Here is a 19444-nt window from a genome sequence, read left to right on the forward strand (position 1 = left end):
GTGCTGTGAATTCATCAGTTCAAAGCTACATAACAAAAAAGAGAAATTGAGGATTGTTTCATTAGCTTTTCAAAATAAATTTTTCAAAGGTTTCTTACTATGATAAATAATTTGGTTTTTTTAGTAGTAATATGTCTCATAAACAGCAAGTAGATCCATGCAACCACATTCTTGCAGCTTTTTTGGAACGTGTGTGTTGTCACAGCATTTGTTAAAGTTGTATTAGTTATACTGTGCTGTAAACTCACGGGTATTAAAGTAACGGTTTTGCAATTTCTATTTTATCCTCGTTTTCTAAGTGTTCTATACAATGACAGTAGTTAAGAGTCGATGAAGCCGGATGATCATTACAGTGGTATTTAACAGATGGGATTGATGGAGCGAGGACAGGAGTTAACGTAGTTGTTTGTAGCAGGTCTTTGTACTTCCTACGTTCTGTTACCTTTCAGGCCAGGTTAGCACCGGCTCTTTTATTGTGGCATATGTCAACAGAAGTGTACTCCCATCTGCTGCTCTATAGTTTGATGCCCAATTATTCAGAGACCAAACACATCACAGTACCTGGCTCTGTTCGTAATTACAGGTGCGTTGTGTTGTGAGGAGCCCGGTGCATTAATCAGACCCTTAATTATAAAAAGGTGGGTCTTTTGTTCTGCTCGGAGTGTGAGTTTACCACCCATTTTATGAGCTGCTGCATCCATCTGCTCTCTCTTTTTGAATGTTTGCGTTGACTGATATTGACTTTAAAATGTATCAAAGGAAGTGATTAAAACTAGTTTAAACATTAACTCGAGTGGCATTTTAGCTTATTCAGGAAAGTGAAAGCATTATCTGCTACTATGTTAAAAACTAATGTTATTGATTTAAAATATATAACACAGTTACTTCATAGGATGTTACTGCAGTAAATACTTAGCAGAACACTAAATGGTTGCTGTCCCGGTGTTTAGCAGTGCTTTGAGAAAATACTAGTGTAGTTAAAGCATATCTTCACATAGAGAAAAATGAGTTTGACTTTTTTAGTTTCTGATGTAGAAATTGAGCATATGGACACATTCTGGGACTAAATTTAAGTTCAAGCCTTCTTTAATGCATCGTAAAACCAGTAAAGATGGACATTGAAATGGTTTTCCTTTGCAACTTTTCTTTGAAATTCTATTGAGACGAAAAATAATTTTCTACTTAATATAGAAATAGCTTTATCTAATTCTTCAGCAAATATATGTTGCAGGTAAAGATTATATAGATCTTGTGCCTAATTTTAAACCTGCTGAAACCTTGTAGGAAGGAAATCTTAACTCAAATACAGGAACTTTGCTCTGATTTGGAGAGACTGTGAAGAATTGAAACATGGAAGGATTGAAGTTGAAACGCTTATCTCGAATGTGTTCTGTGTTACAGGAGATGAGATGAGAGCAAAGCTGTGGTTGGGGATCTATTCTTACACATACAGTGCTACCTCTTAAAAACCAAAAACCCCTCTGTTCCTTCAAAAGTTCAGCAAAACTCTTTTTTTCCCCAAGGCTTATCTATATTTGCTATCTTAATTATTTAGAAGAATAGTGACTTAGAATAATCTAGTTAACATAGATTTATCTGTGTTACCGTGCTGTGTATAATCACTTCTTGCATTTGACATTGCTGTATTTCTCAGCTAGTCCAGAATAGCTAAAAAAATCCCATATGTGCTGGAGCAGCCTAACAGTAGTAAGCCACCTGCTGTCAGTTACTGCCTTGAGCTCCTTCAGGGCAAAGGCGGCAGTCATTTGTGTCATCTCACGTTTTTATGGCTACAGAATTTTGAGTGATGTGATTTTAGGAAATACCTCATTTGGAGTGGTGTAATGATTCATCTTAAATTGATTAATGGTTTGAATGTTTTGAATCCAAAGTCTTGTTTAACAGGAGAACAGTTCTTTTGTGCTTAGACACAGAGACATGGGTATTTGTTGTTTTTTTTTTAACAGGAATTTAAGAGTACAAATATTACCAAAATACAAAACGCACCTTTCCTACTACATGCATCTGCAGCAGAAAGTAGTGGTTGTTACATGATGTTCAGTTATACATAGAGCTGTGTGGCGCTCTGAATTATCACCTTGATTAGTGTGGAACTGGTGAATTGCAAAGTTAAATCTTCTCAAACTCTCCCTTTTGCTTTTGGGCTTTTTTTTTTTTCCCCCTTATTTCTTCTCAAACAGGTAACTTCTCTTTTAGGATATCTTAAATACTGTCATAAAGCACTGCCCACCTTGGTTTTTCTTCCTGGGCTTACCTGGCTTTACGATGCTGATAGGAGACTTCATCACTGCAGCAGCCAGGGTTCTGAGCACAGACACGCTGGAGGTGAGTATGGCAATGCCCAGTGCCCCGTCCCCCGAGAGCACGCGCTTGCTAACGAGGTTCGGATGTCTCCACTCTAACAGGTGTTGACTCATTAGTGCAATGCGAAACGGGGCTCTTGGGGCAGATACCATGGCAGCTGATGTGTGAAATTGTGGGATAAGGTGACATACTAGTATTGCAAAGGTGTTTCATCAAAAGGCCAAAGTGTGAGAAATCATATCCTTGCTAATATTGCAGCACGCCTGCGCGCTAAAAGCAGGACTTGGATTTCAGAATCTCATTAGCTTTTTTCAGCGAGCAAATATTGCAAATATGGAACTCTTTTGGTAGTACAGAATTTCTTACTAAATATCAACACTAACAGAAATGTGACTCTAAATGATTAAATTAGTGAAGGATAAGTAAAATAGCAAATCAATGACGGGATGCTAAAATAAGGGTAGAGGTCTGGCAATCCTGGGAAAAACAGGAAAGCTTTGTTGTACGTGAAACACCAGTTCAGGGGAGACCTTTCTGTCCGTTTTGGCCCAGTGCTTTTACCGCTGCTCTTGACATTTGTGTGGCTGAGCGGGTGGCCCTGCACAGGGACACAGCCCTCTCGTGTTTCAGCAGGACTGAAACGGTGAGCCTAGCTGTGCTGTTTCCATTGTCCCTGAAACAGTTTACAGCCATTAATTTTCTGATGTCTCTTTAAAAAACTGATCAGACTGATCATTGATCCAAAGCTTAAAGTGCTAATAAGAAATGAAAACTCAGCTTTCTATAGGGGGAGGGGGGGGAAAACCCAACACCACCTTCCATTTCTCTTACAAGCATAAAACTTAGCGTGCATTGTATTTTCAACATTACGCAAGATTACATAGCAGTAGTTAATGCATTTATAGCTAATGCCATGTTGCTTTTGATGGTTTTATTGAAGTAGGAATCTCTCTATGCATTTTTTATCATGTATACAGTCAGTTTGAGTGCATTGTGCTGTCTTTTGTGTCACACGATCCGCTAATAGTAGTGCTGGATTAGTGCTTAAAACTCTCAGCTTTTCCTTAGGTTGTTCTGTATTTTTTATTGACACCGAATTGCTCATAGTTGGATTGTGTAATGACAGAGGAGGTATTAAAAAAATGTAGAATGTGCTTAGGAGTGGGGCCAGGTCCCTGCTGGAGGAGAAGCTGGGCCTCAGAAAAAGAGCAGAACAACACAGCAGCGAGAAGCATAGTGTCTGTAAGTCGCTGCTTTAATGCTGCTTTTGCTGTAGTTGTAAAGGAAGAGCTACTGGGACATGTTCCTCAGGACACTTTTGATGTTGCATTGTGAATACAGCACAGTGATAGACACTAGCCTCATAGATTATGCCATTTTCATAATTTTATGAAGAAAATGTTTTTGTTTGCTTTTCCTTCGTTAGGCTCCCCGTTCAGAAGCTCATACCATCCTTGGTTCTCTTGTTTGCTTTCCAAATATCTACCAAGAAATCCCACTCTTGCGGCCCATTTCAGAAGCCGGTGATATCATCGCAGGAACAGCAGATGTGAAGGTAAAGTCACATTTTATTAGTAAATCCTTATGTAACCTAACATATTTTTACTACATAGTCACTTCATTTTTACCATGCACGTTTTGTTTAAAAAATAAACCCCTCCTTCTCCTCAAAACCCCACAACTGCACACATTATATGTACTTATTTGATAAGCATTGCTTTGCTTAACATGCACCATAAAATTAACAAAGCTTAGATACTGCAAATTACATTTTATTTTCAAGGAGAGTGAACTGGCTATGATCAAATGCGATGTTTTCCAGCCAGATGCCTGTCAGGTCAATTCATTAAATGATGTTGGTGGTATTATTTAAAGTGTCCGTTCATTGTATCTGTGTATATTAGCTTGTCCTGTAAGAGATGTGGGGTGTGCATAAGGGGAGATATTTTTTGCCTTATTGGTATTATAGTAAAACATTAAGAAAATTCCACTATTAGACAGAACCATCAACTTAATGTGAATGGTTTTCCCCTGAGAATTAGTTTCAGTGGGACATCCCAAGACATGAATTGTTTTGCTGAACGGAAAGCTTTGTAATTTAATGACCTTCACAGCAGTAGTCTTGGTGGGGGAAAAATCACATACGCCTGGTGACCTGGGCATCACTTGCAGGTGAAACCTGTCCAAATGGTTGCCCTCGCACAAGCCTCCGTTGCTTTTCGATAAACTTGAGGCACCACGCTGATCCACTGCACAAAGTTAGGTAAAGCTGGGGAGGAATGTCCAAATTTCTCATGCAGCCTGAGAAGGTAGAACCAGAGAGAATGCAAAACCCTTAGCACGCTTGGCTCCCGTTCTTGCTTTCTTCATCAGGCCTCGGAGGGACCTTTAACACACTGGAGGTGTGTTAAAACAATCTCAATTTTAAGTGTCTTTTCTCTACTAAGAAATACACTAAATTTTTCAAAACATGGCTTGCTTAAAACTTAAACACTATAGTTTGTATTATCAAGTGATCACTGCTCATCATTAATAAATACCCACCAACTCTGAAAATTAATTGATTTCCATTGTGCTGCCTGTACATGATTTTAAGTCGGTTAGATTTGTCCACAAGGGCCTGTATATTTGAGTTGTAATCAGTAAGTATTTTTTCCTTGACAAAATAAAATTGGCATGTAGTAAAAATGCTTTAAAAATAGACTGAAAATTGAAGTTGTTTCACTTGTAACTATGTCAAAATTAAACAACTTTAAATAAAGCGGATGTATGAAAAAGATGCTTATTCTAATGTATTTTATTATTTTAGTGCTACCTCATAAATATTTTATTGAAGAACGCTACAGAGGAGCCAAGTGAAGCTGCAAGGTAAAATACTGAGTAAAAGAAAAAATGGGAAAGTCCTCCTGTCTACTGATTTTTTTTTTTTGGTGCTTGTACAGCTGAGTTGTTACTACTGCCTTGTGGTTTGTTCCTGTTTGGATGAGTTACTCACTTCAGCCCTATTGAGATGAGGTTCGCTCCTCGCCATGAAGGTGTTGACCTGTTATGTGACCTGAGAGAGGGAAAAGAGAGATCGTGTCTTTGTACATTTCTTTCTTTTTCTTTTTTTTTTCTTTTTTCTAAATAGTCTTCTAAAACTTCTGACAAAAACACTTTTTCTTTTAAAAAAGATGCATAGCCATTTGTGGCCTTGGAGTTTGGATATGTGAAGAACTAACGCAGTGCACAAACCATCCCCAAGTGAAGGAAGCAATCAATGTCATAGGTGTGACACTGAAGGTATTACTATGGCAGTCTCTGTAATCAATAAACATTGTGTAAAAAAGGTATTTTCATTTTTTTTAAATAGTTGTTGGTTATACGGAGCAGAATATGCTGGTTTGTCTTTTCATTGCTTAAAGCACTGACAGGATGCTGCTTAACACACAACTGCTCAGGGCTTTTTGCATAGTGTTAGTGATATGGCATTGGCCATCTTCAAAAAGATGTCTCCCAGTTCTGAACCTTTGCATGTAATTAGTAGCTCGTTATGTTCAGTGAGCATGGTTCAGGCCCTTATGGCTCCTGTGAAGTTGCCGAGGAGTATATGCACAGTTCTTCAGTGTTGTCAAGGTGGTATCCTGTACAAAAGCGCAAAATATTTGCAAAAATAGCATGTGATTATGTACCTAAAGACCCTTTCCACAACAGACCAAATTAAGATTACATAGATAATGTCAAGCTTGCTGTTTCCTAATGCTGACAGTGTGATTTTGCAACATTAACATTTTTTATTGTTTGTATAGATGCAAAATAATTTAAAATGTAGAAAAACTGAATGTGTTGTATCTGGATATTTTATTTGGCTTTTAATCATCTTTTCTTCCAGTTTTCTAATAAACTGGTAGCTCAAGTAGCCTGTGATGTTCTTCAGCTGCTGGTTTCTTATTGGCAAAAGCTTCAGAAGTACGAATCCTCTCTGTCCAGAAAAATTACTGAAGTATGTCAGTTTCTTTAAAATGTTTGTATGGAAATCGTATGCAAAATTGTCTTAATTCCTTAATTCTTTACTTGAGCTACTGTAACTGTGACTTCGAGTTAACTTTTTCTTTCTTCTGCAATTATTGTTAAGAGATGTACTTGCTGTAGTCCTAGGGCCAGTGTACTTCTCTCATTTGTAGTGATTTGTTTCCAAAATGCTCAGTGAAACTTCTCATTTCACTTGGACATTGATTTAGAGCAGTTAGATGCTCCTAAGAGAGTTTAACCTTTTTTATACCCTGTTCAAATGAAGTTCATGCTTTGTCTTTATAGCAAAAGAAGTTAAATGTCTTTCTGGAATTTTGTTTATTTCAATGTAGATCCTTGTGGCCACTATTGCATTTCTTTTGCCGAGTGCTGAATACTCCTCTGTGGAAGCAGATAAAAAGGTACGTCACTGAAAAGAGCAGTCTCCATTCTTTCTTTTTGCTGTTCAAGATGGTTATTAAATGAAGTCGCTTGGAACCAGAGTCGTATTTTAAACTTTCAAACTCATACCTTTAAGTTTGGGTGAATTTAATAGAATATACTTAAATACTGTGTTACATGTCTCTGTTTAGTTTATAGTTTCACTGCTACTTTGCTTGTTGGATTGGTGTATGGCATTACCCATGAAAATGCTACTGGAGCCGGTGTCTGCTGGTGGTCTTGAAGATCAGCACACATCCAAAGCTCCTTTACTGGACTATATTTACAGAGTGAGTATGAGGAATGAACATGATTTATTGTGTCTAGATGTTTAAAGATGCCTTTCACAGATCCTGTTAGGCACAGAAGCATTTTTAACAAGCTGTAGAAAATCATGAATTCTCGCGGTGTGGGCAGAAGTCATACAGATGAGAAGTTAAGAATGTAAAATGTTAAGATAAGATCAGAGATGTAGAATAGACGGAGGATGGTGAAGAGAGAAAGGTAAAATGCTTAAAACAAGGAGCCAGGGAAAATAATCTTTGTAGAAATATTTTAATTATTTGAAATGGGCTGTTAAAATACAAAATAGGTCCTGAAGTCAACTGTTAAAGTACAAAATAAGTGCTGATGAAGAATGTTACTTTAAAAATGCTGTATTTAGACATAGATGTTTTTAGTAGCATGTCCTGGCTTTCACAATGTAAAAATTATGGTGGGTCACTCCTCATTGAATGTGTTTAAGTGGGTACTGTAATGTGCACTTTATTACTTCTTCAGTGTCATGCTTGTCTACTTGCAGGTTCTGCACTGTTGTGTGAATGGCTCCAGCACGTATACTCAGCAAAGCCATTACGTGCTGAGTCTGGCGGATCTCTCGTCCAGTGATTACGACCCATTTTTGCCACTGGGGAACGTCAAGAGCTCTGAGCCAGCCCAGTGCCACTCCTCCACGGATTTGGGCAACCTGCTCACTGTCGCTGAGGGTAAGAGTTCACAGAGCATGGTGAGGACCAGCGTGTCAACATTCAGCAGCTAGGAATTAAAGCTTTCCAGGTTACATCTCTTCCTTGAAAATGTGCTCTCCTTGCTGCACGTAGCAACTATTCCTTGAAAAGTGGGCAGCGCCCTTTTTTAAATGAGTTTCAGTTGCCTCTCTAATAGGATGTTTGAGTTTGTTGCTGACATTGCTCTTTACGAAGATCATAGGAGAAGGAAAATGACACTAAGGTGCTGTATAGCGAGAAATTTGTACAAGGATAGGATGGACTGAGAAGCTGGTTTGGCCTTTGGTACTACTTATAATTTAGCATATAGAATTAAATTCAACAAATAAGATAACCCCCAAATCAAACTTCTTTCAGAAGTATGCAGCTGCCCTTGAATTTTTCAGTAGAAATTACTCCATTGTCACAGATAATTTGCTTGTTCTGAGTGTTTTGAGAAGAACATGTATGATTTGGACCAAATTCTGCAGCTGCATAAATATGCCATTCCTGCTGATTCACAATCTACCTGTGTCTAAAGTGAAAAGGGATTATTTGGATCTAGGTACGTTACTAACTTTTTAAAGTCAATTTAAAAGTATGCATCTGAACTTATGAAATAATTTATCTCTAAGTGATTTATCACAGATATCATCTTTATTTCAAACACTTGTTAAAAATCACCTTTAAAAAAATGGCTGTTCAACTATGAATTAAATCCATCTTAAGTAATTTCATATATTAATATGCATTAACGTATTTCTGCAGAAGAATTGAAAGTACGGATGCAATATGAAGTCGTGCAAGATAATGTTGGATTGGCAATGATGCTTTAAAATAGTATTTTCAGGTTTTGATACTGTACTATTTTCAGTCCTACAGCTTATTTTATTTGTTTTTGTGTATGTACTTTTAGTTTTAATAAAAAGGCTAAAAACATTAAAACCTATTCTGCACAGATTTCTTGCTGAGTAGGACACGTTGTGAATAGCAGAAAGATAAAGTTAAGTGTCAGGTACATTTGTCATTTTAGGTAGAAAAAGATGTTTCTCATCTTGGATATGTTAGTGCCCTACAAGTTCTTTGGTTTGCTTGTTTTTGAAAAAGATTAATTCAGAGATTTACTACTGGGGGATTCAGGGAAAGAATAGAGAGCCTTATTTATGAGAGGAGTCTGAAGAATTTCGGCTTTTTGGGGCTAGCAAAAGGCTGAAAAAGGGATATACCTGTTGTTTTAAAAGTGCATTAGAAGGTATAAATACCAAGGAAAGAGGAAAACACTATAAAGTAAAGAAAAATGGTTTTAAACAGAATACGAACAAAAATTGGAAATTAGAAGGCTTCTGGCTACAAAAGGGGTAATATTCTGGAATAACATTCCAGTAGGAGAAGTAGAGGCACAATGTAACGCAGAGCACGATCGATTTATGAAATAACTGATGTATTTGCCTGCGCTGAGGGGGAATATCTTGGGATCCAGAAAGTCTCTTCCTGCCTCATACAACAAACTCTACCACCATGCTGCTAAAGATTGAGAAGCATTGGTTTTTAGTTGTATCTCTGGTTTACCTTTTGTTTCTTGTGCCCTGTCCCCCTCTTGCTATGATTGCTGTGGGGATGGACGGCTGTGGGAATACAGGCGGTAAGGAGAAACACCTTAACCTGCCAGATGAAACTGTAGTGACAGCAGGCATTGTGGGATCGGTGTGCAGGACTTTTTGCATGTTGTATGGACTTCTGGATGTGACTGTAGGCTAGATGTCAAAGGGCATGTGGTAAAATAAAATAAAAATGTGTGACAGGTAGAATTTCTTGGAAAGTGATTGTAAATAGCTTCTTGAACAGAAAGGATTAGGAGGACAACTAAAGCAAGCTTCTAAAATATGACAGAAATTTGCAGATGCTCTTTTTTAATTACCTCTTGCTGCTTTTACTGATCTATTACCTTTTCATTGATCATTTTAGAAAAAAGGCGGAGGAACTTAGAATTGATACCTTTAACAGCACGGATGGTTATGACTCACCTGGTGAATCACCTGAGCCACTACCCGCTCAGTGGAGGCCCTGCCATTCTCCACAGTCTCCTTAGCGAGAACCACGACAACTCCTACGTGGAGTCCTCTGAGCTGTCCTCAGAAGTCTTCCGGAGTCCCAACCTGCAGCTCTTCGTGTTTAATGACAGTACTCTTATATCTTACCTCCAAATCCCCGCAGAGAAGAAGACAGACACTGAACCAGCAGCAGCCCCCTCGGACGTAAGGGTAATTGTCAGAGATATCTCAGGGAAGTACTCTTGGGATGGCAGAATATTGTATGGACCTTTGGAGGGCTGCCTTCCGCGGCAGAGCGCAACGAACGCGTTTGTGATCTCAGGCAACTCTGAGCACCACTTCATTTCCCAGAAAGAGATTTCTCAGGTGGAAGAAGGAGAAGATGCTCTCGACCAATTGCTGGAAAAGATTGGCAACACCAGTCCTGAATGCCTTTTACATCCCCAGCGAAAGCTGAATGAGCCATCGCCACCACCCTTCGGTGTGAGCTATGACCAAGAGAATGCGATCACTGAAGCCCTGATGAGGCAGAGCGCCCAGGAGAAAGAGTATATATTTAAATGCAGCTCAGACTTCAGTATGAAGGTGGCCCATCAGGAAGAACCACGTCCTGCTGAACCTCAAGCATCCTTTTATTTCTGTCGGCTGTTGCTAAATGACTTGGGAATGAACTCCTGGGATAGAAGGTAGGAAGAGAGGATCCAGAACATGTTTACAGTACTCAATTCTACCCCCAAACGTGTACACACTTAAGAAAGCAAGAATTATGTAGCTGGGTGCAAGTCAGAGCATACTTTTGAACTTACACATATACCTGCTTCCGTGATTATTTTAAATAGACATCTGCAGATTGTTTATTATAATAATAATAATAGTTATAATAATAAATCATTTGAATCATGCTAATTTGATTCCTTTCTCTTAGGTATTTGAATGAGAAAATACTGTGTCTGTACTGTGTTGCATTTTCCTTCAAATCTTTTTTTATATATTTATAGAAAAAGCTTTCATCTTCTTAAGAAAAATTCAAAATTACTGCGAGAACTGAAAAATCTGGATTCCCGCCAATGGTAGGTAACGTTTAGTAAACACACCATTGATAAGGTTAGCATTTCCAAAGAAAGAATAAGTATGTCACCGAAACCAAAAATTCATTAAAATTGCATGTGCTAGCAATACAAATATTTGTATGAAAAATGGATTGTTTGTTTCTAAAGAGTTCTGTAGCCTGAATGGACAAGCTATTTTCACTGGTACTATATACATAGAATTCAAAATCAGTAGCAAATAATAAGATGCAGCAACCTTTTTCCTCTTTTCTTTAGCTGGGAGGGGAGGGAAGAAGTTCCAAAATTTTTTTGTGACCCTGGCTCAACTCACACAAAGGACTATTTTCTGCAGGATGATCCCTGTGTCAAGAGCGGTATTTTAAGGGGTAATCTCCATACAGCTACTCTACAGCCAGGTAGCGGCAGAACAGAGTTCTGAATGTTCTGTTTTCTTTTTCATTACTTGACATACAGCTATTTGAAAAACATCCGCAGCATTACAGACTTCCGATTTTCTTGTATCCCAACAATTTTCATACCAAATCCACTCAGCTTGTTTTCAAAGAAGCCAACTGTCACTGTCAGCCTTGTAAAACTCAGCCCAGGATCTGAAAGTCAATGTTTTTTCTTTCTTGTATCTCATCACCCTATAATTAAAATTCTGTAGGTCAAATTATGCTCCCATTAACACCTGTGCAATCTTACTGTCTTCAGCAAGGTTGCACAGATGTAAGCCATTAACCCTGTAATTGGAACTTGGTCATCAATTCTTTTGCTGATGCACAGAAGGAATAGACTCAGGTCGGCTCTCTGAACTGTGGTGTCTCTGCAGCGTGGTGTGGTCGTGGGGAAAAAATTGGTGAAAATATGTTTCTGCAACTGAAATTGAGTGGTGTATTTGTGTGCATAAAAGAAATAGACATGTAGAGTTAAACATGGTCACCTGTTCATAGCTTTTGAGTGCAGGTGATCTAAAATAATTTTGAGCTAAATCTTCTTTAACTTTCGTTTCTTTTTTATATCTAATTACAGCCGTGAAACTCACAAGATTGCAGTGTTTTACATTGCAGAAGGACAGGAGGACAAATGTTCAATACTGTCCAATGCAAGGGGAAGCCAAGCATATGAAGACTTTGTTGCTGGTCTGGGCTGGGAGGTAATAGTCATAAATTTAGGCAAGCTAACATACTTGATCTGAAGACCTACAAAAATCAATGTAAGCCGGTTAAAATACGTAAATGGAAAACAAACTGCATATTTTCTAATTCTCAAAAAAAAAAAAAAATTAATACAGTCTAATATTTTGCAGTACTTAAAAGATCACCCTTTTAGCAGAATTCTGTAAATCCACATGCTACTTCTGGATGAACACATCCTTCCTGTTTCTGATGGACAGCTGGTGCTGCAGTGGACACTTCTTTCTGCATCATTAAGAGCTATAGCATAATTTTACCTTAATTTTAGCTCCTTTTAGCTCTTCACATGGTCAGACCGCTTACCCAACCACATGACCGCTTTACAAAGGACAAAAACGTTTGGTTTTAGTTTGCATTGTTGAAATGGGGAGTCAGTAACCTAAATGACATGAACATTTATGTTTTTTGGAAATATATAGTAGCTGCATTTCCTGTTTAAGGATTTAAGTGACATAAGATCTACAGGGAGAGGTAGCATCCTCAGTTAGACTGATGCAGTTGGGAAAACAAACAAGCTTTTGGACACAGGCTTGTCTTCAGAGGGGCATTTCTTCTGAATAATCTTCTAGAATAATTTCTTCTAAGGTTTTTCTTTTTGTACAAATCTTCAATTTCTTTTGCAGTTATTCTGCTTGTTTATGTTTTCTCTGCACTTTATTTCTCGCTGTGTGTGCTTTGAATGGGCTTGCTAAGCCATACATAGCCCTTAGAGCAGCTGCGCATGACAGAATGCTTTTGCTTCCTTGCTGTTGTTTGCTGGAAGGAAGGTAAAATAACCGTATAGATAATGACTTAGTACCTGGTTAAGAGATGTTTACTTTTAGTAAATGTCAAATACAGGAATGGGAAATAGATCTAATGCAAAGATCACAAACCCTTAGGGGAGGACTTCTCTTTCTCTGGGATGGCTACAGAATTCTAGAGTGGTAAATTCACCAAGTCTTGATATATAAATAAATACTGATTATTCGTCAGTCTTTTCATATTTCTTCTAATTATGACTTTCAATCAATCAGGTTGATCTTTCAACACACGGTGGGTTTATGGGCGGCCTTCAGCGCAATGGCAGCACAGGACAAACGGCACCCTATTATGCTACCTCTACCGTGGAAATAATTTTTCATGTGTCTACAAGAATGCCATCAGATTCGGATGATTCACTGACCAAAAAGGTAAATAATTTGCTGTGGATTTCAAAACGTTGCCTGTAGTCTTCAAGTGCTTAAATTAAAGTTTAAACTGAAAACAGATTGTGCTAACTGGTCCTAGCAGGCCATCTTTGCTGTGCCACATGGTGCTCTGCAGCTAGATTATCTGAATTAAATGGCATCTAAATTCTGGATGGTGAAACACAATTAACATTTCCATGGTAGCCTCAAATACCACCATTAGTAATAATATTAGCAATAATTTCATTTGTATGTTGTCTGCCTGCCAAAACTGTTGTAGTTTGGTAGAACAAAACAACCAAATGCAGCATAATAAAACCTTACAGATGAATCGTCCAGCGTGTAACAGAAAAGAAAAGAAGTGAAAGAGAAGTGACAAGCATAGTACCAAAAGCAGCCAGCTGATATTTAAAGCCATTATCCAGTTATTCACAATTCTGACAAGCAGACTCTGCTTCAAAGATGGCCAGACCCCAGCCCAAAATTTTGTTGGTATCAGTACTTAATCATTTGTCTTTCCTAACAAGGAGTGATTTGAGATTATGGTGCTTGCCAACTGCTGCTTAGAGTCAAAGAAGGTTTTAGGTGCATACCAAATCTTTGCCTTTTTAATTAGGATTGGCAACTTGTCCTATGTAGGTTGTTAATGTGTGTTAATAATGCTACTACAGCCATCCAGTCTACCATGTGATACTATTGTGCTCTGAAAATTATCTATAAATATGTCACTGGGTGATTGTATTTGTTGTCCAGTTAGTTTCAAAATAACATGTGCTTTTCCTCGAAATAAAAAGGTGGAATTTCTGATTACCCGCCCTGAGAACTTGCCCAGCATTTAATGGTAAAGCTAGATCCTTTCTTTTGTATTGTGATATCTGTCATTAAAAAAAAAAGTCAACAAAATTACATGTTTCTCTTTATGTATGCAACTTGCTATCTTTGCATTAGTGGATTTACATGGCTATGGAAAAAAAATGTAACCTGAGTGCTTTAGGATAGAGAAGTAGGGCTGTGCTACATATTAAGAGGCTGTATAGTCTCTATCGCTTTACCAACGTAGGACTATCTGTATTTTTATTGTTCCTGGCCAGTATTTATCTAGCTGCTAGTTAAAAACTCCAGTGATGAATGCTTTACAGTTTCCCTAGGCAGTGTATTCCTATGCTCCGCTTTTTGTACCATAAGAAAATTTCTCGTAGCATCTACTTTGCTTCAATTTAAGCCCATTCTTACCCTATTCCGCATGGATATGGAGAACAGATCATTTTGCAGCAGACTTATTCGTGTTTGAGAACTGCTACCATGTCTTTCCCAGTCTTATTTTTCCTACACAAATTGTGGTCGTTTAGTCTAATCTTCCCTTGCAAGTCATAGCTCCTGGATTTTATGGAAGCATAGCAAAAGCAGTGACATAGCATCTAGCTGTTGAGTAATACATCACCCGGGAGAGGAGAGAGCACAGTCTGACAGAGCTACCACAAGAGGAAAAATGGGTTTTAATTGCAAACAGTCTATTTTACTAATTCTCCTAATTCCCACCCACGTTAGGGATTAACACAGACATTAAGAGAGTCTATTTATTCTATTTAATTGTCTTCCCTATGTTTGCTTTAAGAGAATTTCTTCTTTGTGAGAAAGAAAAAGTAAAAGCATTTAGTAGTTGCCAGCCTCCAAGTCTTGAAGTGCTAGGAAACAAGGCCAGCTCCAGTACGTATTACCCACAGAAAATACTGCAAAATAATTGCTTTAAGACTTTAAAAAAAAAACCAGCCTTAAATCTGCTATAGGAATGGAACCCTGCAGGGATCAAACTGTTTATTCCTGTAAAGAAGGACAAAGCTCTGAGCAACCTAATGGACCTTGGGAGCTGGCCCCGCTGTAAGCGGTGGGTTGGGCCAGATGACTTCCAGAGGTCTTTTTTAACATATAATCTTCCATGGTTCCGTGCTTCCGTGCAGAACAGTTTCGTTTAATTTGTCACAGCTCTTTTGTAAGCAAGCGTGTATTTCTGTGCAAATTAGCATAGACTTCTTAACAAATTTTACAAAACTGCAGCTAAGAGTGGAGGCAAGATGCATTTCAGAAGCACTGTAAAATTTCTGGAAGATTGATAGTACTCTAATTCTTTGAAAAAGCTGATGGAAGAACTAGCCTGCATTTGAAACCAGTGTTTTGAGCATGAGTGTATATCCAAACCATTTCTAAAGACAATATTAAACATCCTGCAAGAACTCTTATAACCCTGAAAGTGTCAATTTCTTGAAATTCCACTTGTGAACCTTAGCTCTGGAGGCCATATACTGAAATACATAAAGGCAGGTACACTGATGCTTTAGCAACAAAATTCCTCAGTCCGCAGAAGTCCCATGTTGATTTTGGCAGCCTTTGCACGTGCAGACCACAACTGGCATGTGTGCTCGAAAAGAAACACGTGCCTGCCTGCAACATACTCTTAAACAAGAGGAAAATTTATTTATTTCTCCCACCTGTTGATACTGCGCTTGTGAATTCTGCAATACCTGGTTAACAGAGTCGTGATCAAATGCAATGTTGCTTCCGAGATCATGGCAACTCTCAAGATAATCACAAGTATTTTAATACTTCCACTTGCTCACTGAGCAGTTAGTACATGCTGGGCTTAGGTCCTCACCTGAGATTATTGGGGTGGTATGTCCAGGTTAAAAAGATTATTTTATATTTATTACTTCTTTCCGTTAGTGCTGCTTTTTCATAGCAGTGTGTGAGAGGAAGGCAGATTACGATGCTGTCATTCAGTACCTGCTTCATTGTAATGTTTGCTGCGATAGAACTATATATGGTGTTAGAAGACAGTATTACTGGGGGGAGAAAATTTTTATCATGTTGCCAATCAGGATGCAATGGGGGCTACAACTTTTTGCTTGCCTTGCCCCTGCTTCCATCAGATAGGGTTGCATGGATACTATCTGGGATCTAAGGTCCCCCTTATCTCTGAAATCTTTGTGTCATTTCTGTGGTTTCTTCTCTGCTTATTTTGCCTACAGACAGGCAGAAAGAATTCAATACCAATCAGTGTGCTTGGCTCGCAAGCTCCAGAGCTGAACAGAAGGTCTTACCACCTGCTGGCCAAGGAAGTAGTACAGCAGGCCATAAATTCTGTGGGCTGGGGAATTAAGCAGATGCAGTAATTTTACTTAAATATGTTATTATGTTTCTTTATTTTTACCGAACATGAGAATAAATTAATTTCTGGTATAAATTCACAAGAATAAGTGCACTTCCACTGAGGATGAACTTGGCCCCTTATTTTTGTGCAGTACAGTTGTAATTTGCAGTTTGTATTCCTTTATTTGATATATATGCTGACACATTATATTGCTCATTCGGGGAGGGGGGGGGGGAGCAGAGGGGGAGAAAAAAAACCTCTCCAAATAAGTCTTAGCCTTGAAAGAAATCTTTTCTAGTGGCATAATCAAAATTCATCTGATATCTTTTGCTGCTGTAGGGTTCAGCATCATTGGTTCTAAACTTTTTTTTATCTGGCTGTCTTGTGGCAAGAATGAAAATCAATCATGGTAACAGCATCCTACCTTCCCCTGTCTTGTTCTACATAAATTGTACCTAACGGTTTAAAAATGAGCTGCAAAATTTCAGTGACTTATTCCATCTTCTCCATTGTCATAGCAGAACTTTTTCAATTCAGAAATCTGGTTGCAACCCCATACTGAACTCTTGCTCCTTCGCTGCAGAAATTTGTTAGCCAGAGCTAGATTAGATTTTTAGCAGCTAATCTAACTGCTGTAGGGGTTTGCAAAGTGGGGACAGAGCTGTGCTATTGGATTTGTCCAATTCATTTGACTCCAGGACTATAATTGCACTTATGTCTTACAAGGCTTTTATAGCCTAGGGCTGGCGAGCAGCAGAAAAACAAATTGGCAGTGATACAGTAAGAGTGAAAGGGAATGAAAGGCACACATTATCAGTCTCCAGGCAGCACTGTTCTGGCAGGAAGTTTCTTGGTTAATTTACAAATAAAACTTAGATTTTAGGATGGGTACACTGTCAGCCAGACAATGGGGATGTCAGGCCTGACTGTTACTTAGCAAAAGTAGCAGCCATGCCTCCCCAAAAGCAGAAATTCTTCAGTCAAACAGACGACTCCTCTCTGGAGCCAGCTGGCTGTGTAATGCAATTAGCAGGGAAAGGAGGTCAGGCCATTAGGTGTGTACCGTGACCAGTGTCAGCGGCGGCGTGTTGCCTGGCAGGCAGCGTGCAGCCCAGCAGAAGCGGGGAGCCTTGAAAACTATTTGCTCAAGCGAAGGGGAGCGGCGGTGCTCGGCGAGCCTCCCAGCACGGAGGCTGGCTGCGCGGCTTCTGGAACTGCCGGCTGTGCTCTGACGCCCAGATTAGGGCTGAGGAAATGCAGACCAGATATGACTAACGACGGCGTGACGCATGTCAGAAGCTATACATTGACCCAGCTTCCAGGCACTGAATGCTTGGCGTAGCTGAGACATGAAGCCGTGGCTGTGTTTGAGTGTGTGCAGCTGAAAATGTATATATTTTGTTCGTGTTAGCGAAACTGCTTTTATGTGCAGGCTAAAAATTCGTGCACTGTCAGCTCGCTCGGAGAGGAGAAGCAATTGCCATTTCAAGAGTTGCCTTCCCTGAACATTTGTAGAGAGATCGTTCAAGTCAGCAATAAACTTAATCTGACTACTCGTGGTTGAGCTGGTCTGTTGTTTGTTTCTGCTTTTTAATATGTATCTTATTTCCTGTCTGCTTTGGGATTTTTTTAATGTAGTTTTCTCTTCCCCCCCCCCCCCCCCCCCCCCCCCCCAAACTGCATGGAGAGCATAGCATGGAACTCTGGCTCCAAATGCATCGTCTTGCTTATACTTGCTTATGTCCTTCAGGGTACTGAGTCTACCCCACAGCTTATATTTTGAATGAGCGATACAGGAAAATAGCAGCTGGTTTGTTGTCACTGATAAGGCTATTACAATGTTTTTTTTATCAATGAAATTATCTTTCAAGAGCAAATATTTTGATTAATACCAATTTTATATTTCTAACGTTATGCCTTATAAAGGCAATGATTAAGGATGTATGACTTCAAAACAATGACAGGTAGTAACTCAAGCTTTAAAATGAGTTACTAGCATGCGATGAGGATTGTAGCAAAGGTAGTAATTTATTATCACATGATGTTTGCAAGATTTTGAGCTCATAGCCATCACTTCCTGTCTCAAACAAGCACAGCAAGCCTCGGTTGATCTAACTTCTCCCTGTTTACTGAATTTTGTTCTCCTGGATGTCATATAAGTACAAAGTGTTTTGGGATTCTTCAGTATGAAAAGTACTTGCTTATTATCAGAATAGTTCCTTGTGATTTAAAAAGGGTCTCTTAAGCAGTATTTGGACATATTTTGATTACTGTGTTTATAGCGGTATGTGCTATTTATCACTCCAAAAGCAATAGGAGGCAAGGCAGTACAGAGCCTTTTCTTCACAGTTTGTTTTTGTAGAAGGAAGAGCTGTGTTTGTGAATTGCCCTGCGCAACTGGACAGTTGCATCACCTTACAGAATTCTGTTTCCATATTTCTTTGTTGGGCTTTTTAAAGCAGAGGTTGCTAAATACTGCTGTTGTGGGCTTTCTCTGTGTTGCAAAGCTAGTGCCAGAACTCACGCTACTATCAGGATGCGTTGGGTTCAGCCTGATAAATTGTGGGCACTGCTTACAAATACATCGCCGTTGGGCTGCTCTGAATACAGCTGGTGTGAGCTGGGTCCTTCCTTCGCTCAGCTTTCACAGAAAATTACAGCTCAGCTTCGGCTGTGTGCGGAATAGCCTTGCCAAACACTTAGATCCTCAGTATGTATAACCTGTTGTGCACAAATTCTTGTAGCCAGACAGATTTTTTTTTTTTTTTTTAAGACTAAACTTTACATCTTGCTTTTAAGGTGACCTAGCTGCATCTGTTCACAGAAAGTGAAATCCGGGTTTTGTCGTACATGTAAATTACTGCTTAGTTTTGTATGTATCAGTCTGCACTGTGGTATTATCAACATAAGTATCTTCTTGGATGTTGCTTTATTTTTACTGAGCAATTAAGAAAATATAAGAGAATGCACAGACATCAGGATGACCATGAGAACAGTAATTTGTACTGATTTTTGTACATGTAAGAAGCTCTAGTAATAGTATTGTTAATGTTTCCATGTTTTTATAAGACACAAATGGTATGTATTTTCTT

At 38.8% G+C, this 19444-nt stretch overlaps 1 protein-coding gene across 5 annotated transcripts in view; it reads left to right on the top strand.

The window, feature by feature from the left end:
• The window catches only part of RALGAPA2 (Ral GTPase activating protein catalytic subunit alpha 2), a 141108-nt gene that overhangs the window by 62712 nt on the left and 58952 nt on the right, over positions 1–19444 (top strand). For all 5 annotated transcript variants that reach the window (XR_012995066.1, XM_076335262.1, XM_076335263.1 and 2 more), the window contains 12 exons: positions 2218–2346; positions 3752–3880; positions 5135–5193; positions 5499–5607; positions 6197–6307; positions 6669–6737; positions 6909–7046; positions 7559–7742; positions 9708–10479; positions 10792–10863; positions 11875–11998; positions 13055–13210. Coding sequence is in view for 4 of the 5 variants with exons in the window: in XM_076335262.1 (XP_076191377.1) it covers positions 2218–2346; positions 3752–3880; positions 5135–5193; positions 5499–5607; positions 6197–6307; positions 6669–6737; positions 6909–7046; positions 7559–7742; positions 9708–10479; positions 10792–10863; positions 11875–11998; positions 13055–13210 (2052 nt within the window). In the remaining variant the exon portion in view is untranslated. The remainder of the gene's footprint in view (positions 1–2217; positions 2347–3751; positions 3881–5134; positions 5194–5498; positions 5608–6196; positions 6308–6668; positions 6738–6908; positions 7047–7558; positions 7743–9707; positions 10480–10791; positions 10864–11874; positions 11999–13054; positions 13211–19444) is intronic.

The sequence above is a fragment of the Aptenodytes patagonicus genome, chromosome 3, assembly GCF_965638725.1.
Source record: "Aptenodytes patagonicus chromosome 3, bAptPat1.pri.cur, whole genome shotgun sequence".
Lineage (NCBI taxonomy): Eukaryota > Metazoa > Chordata > Aves > Sphenisciformes > Spheniscidae > Aptenodytes > Aptenodytes patagonicus.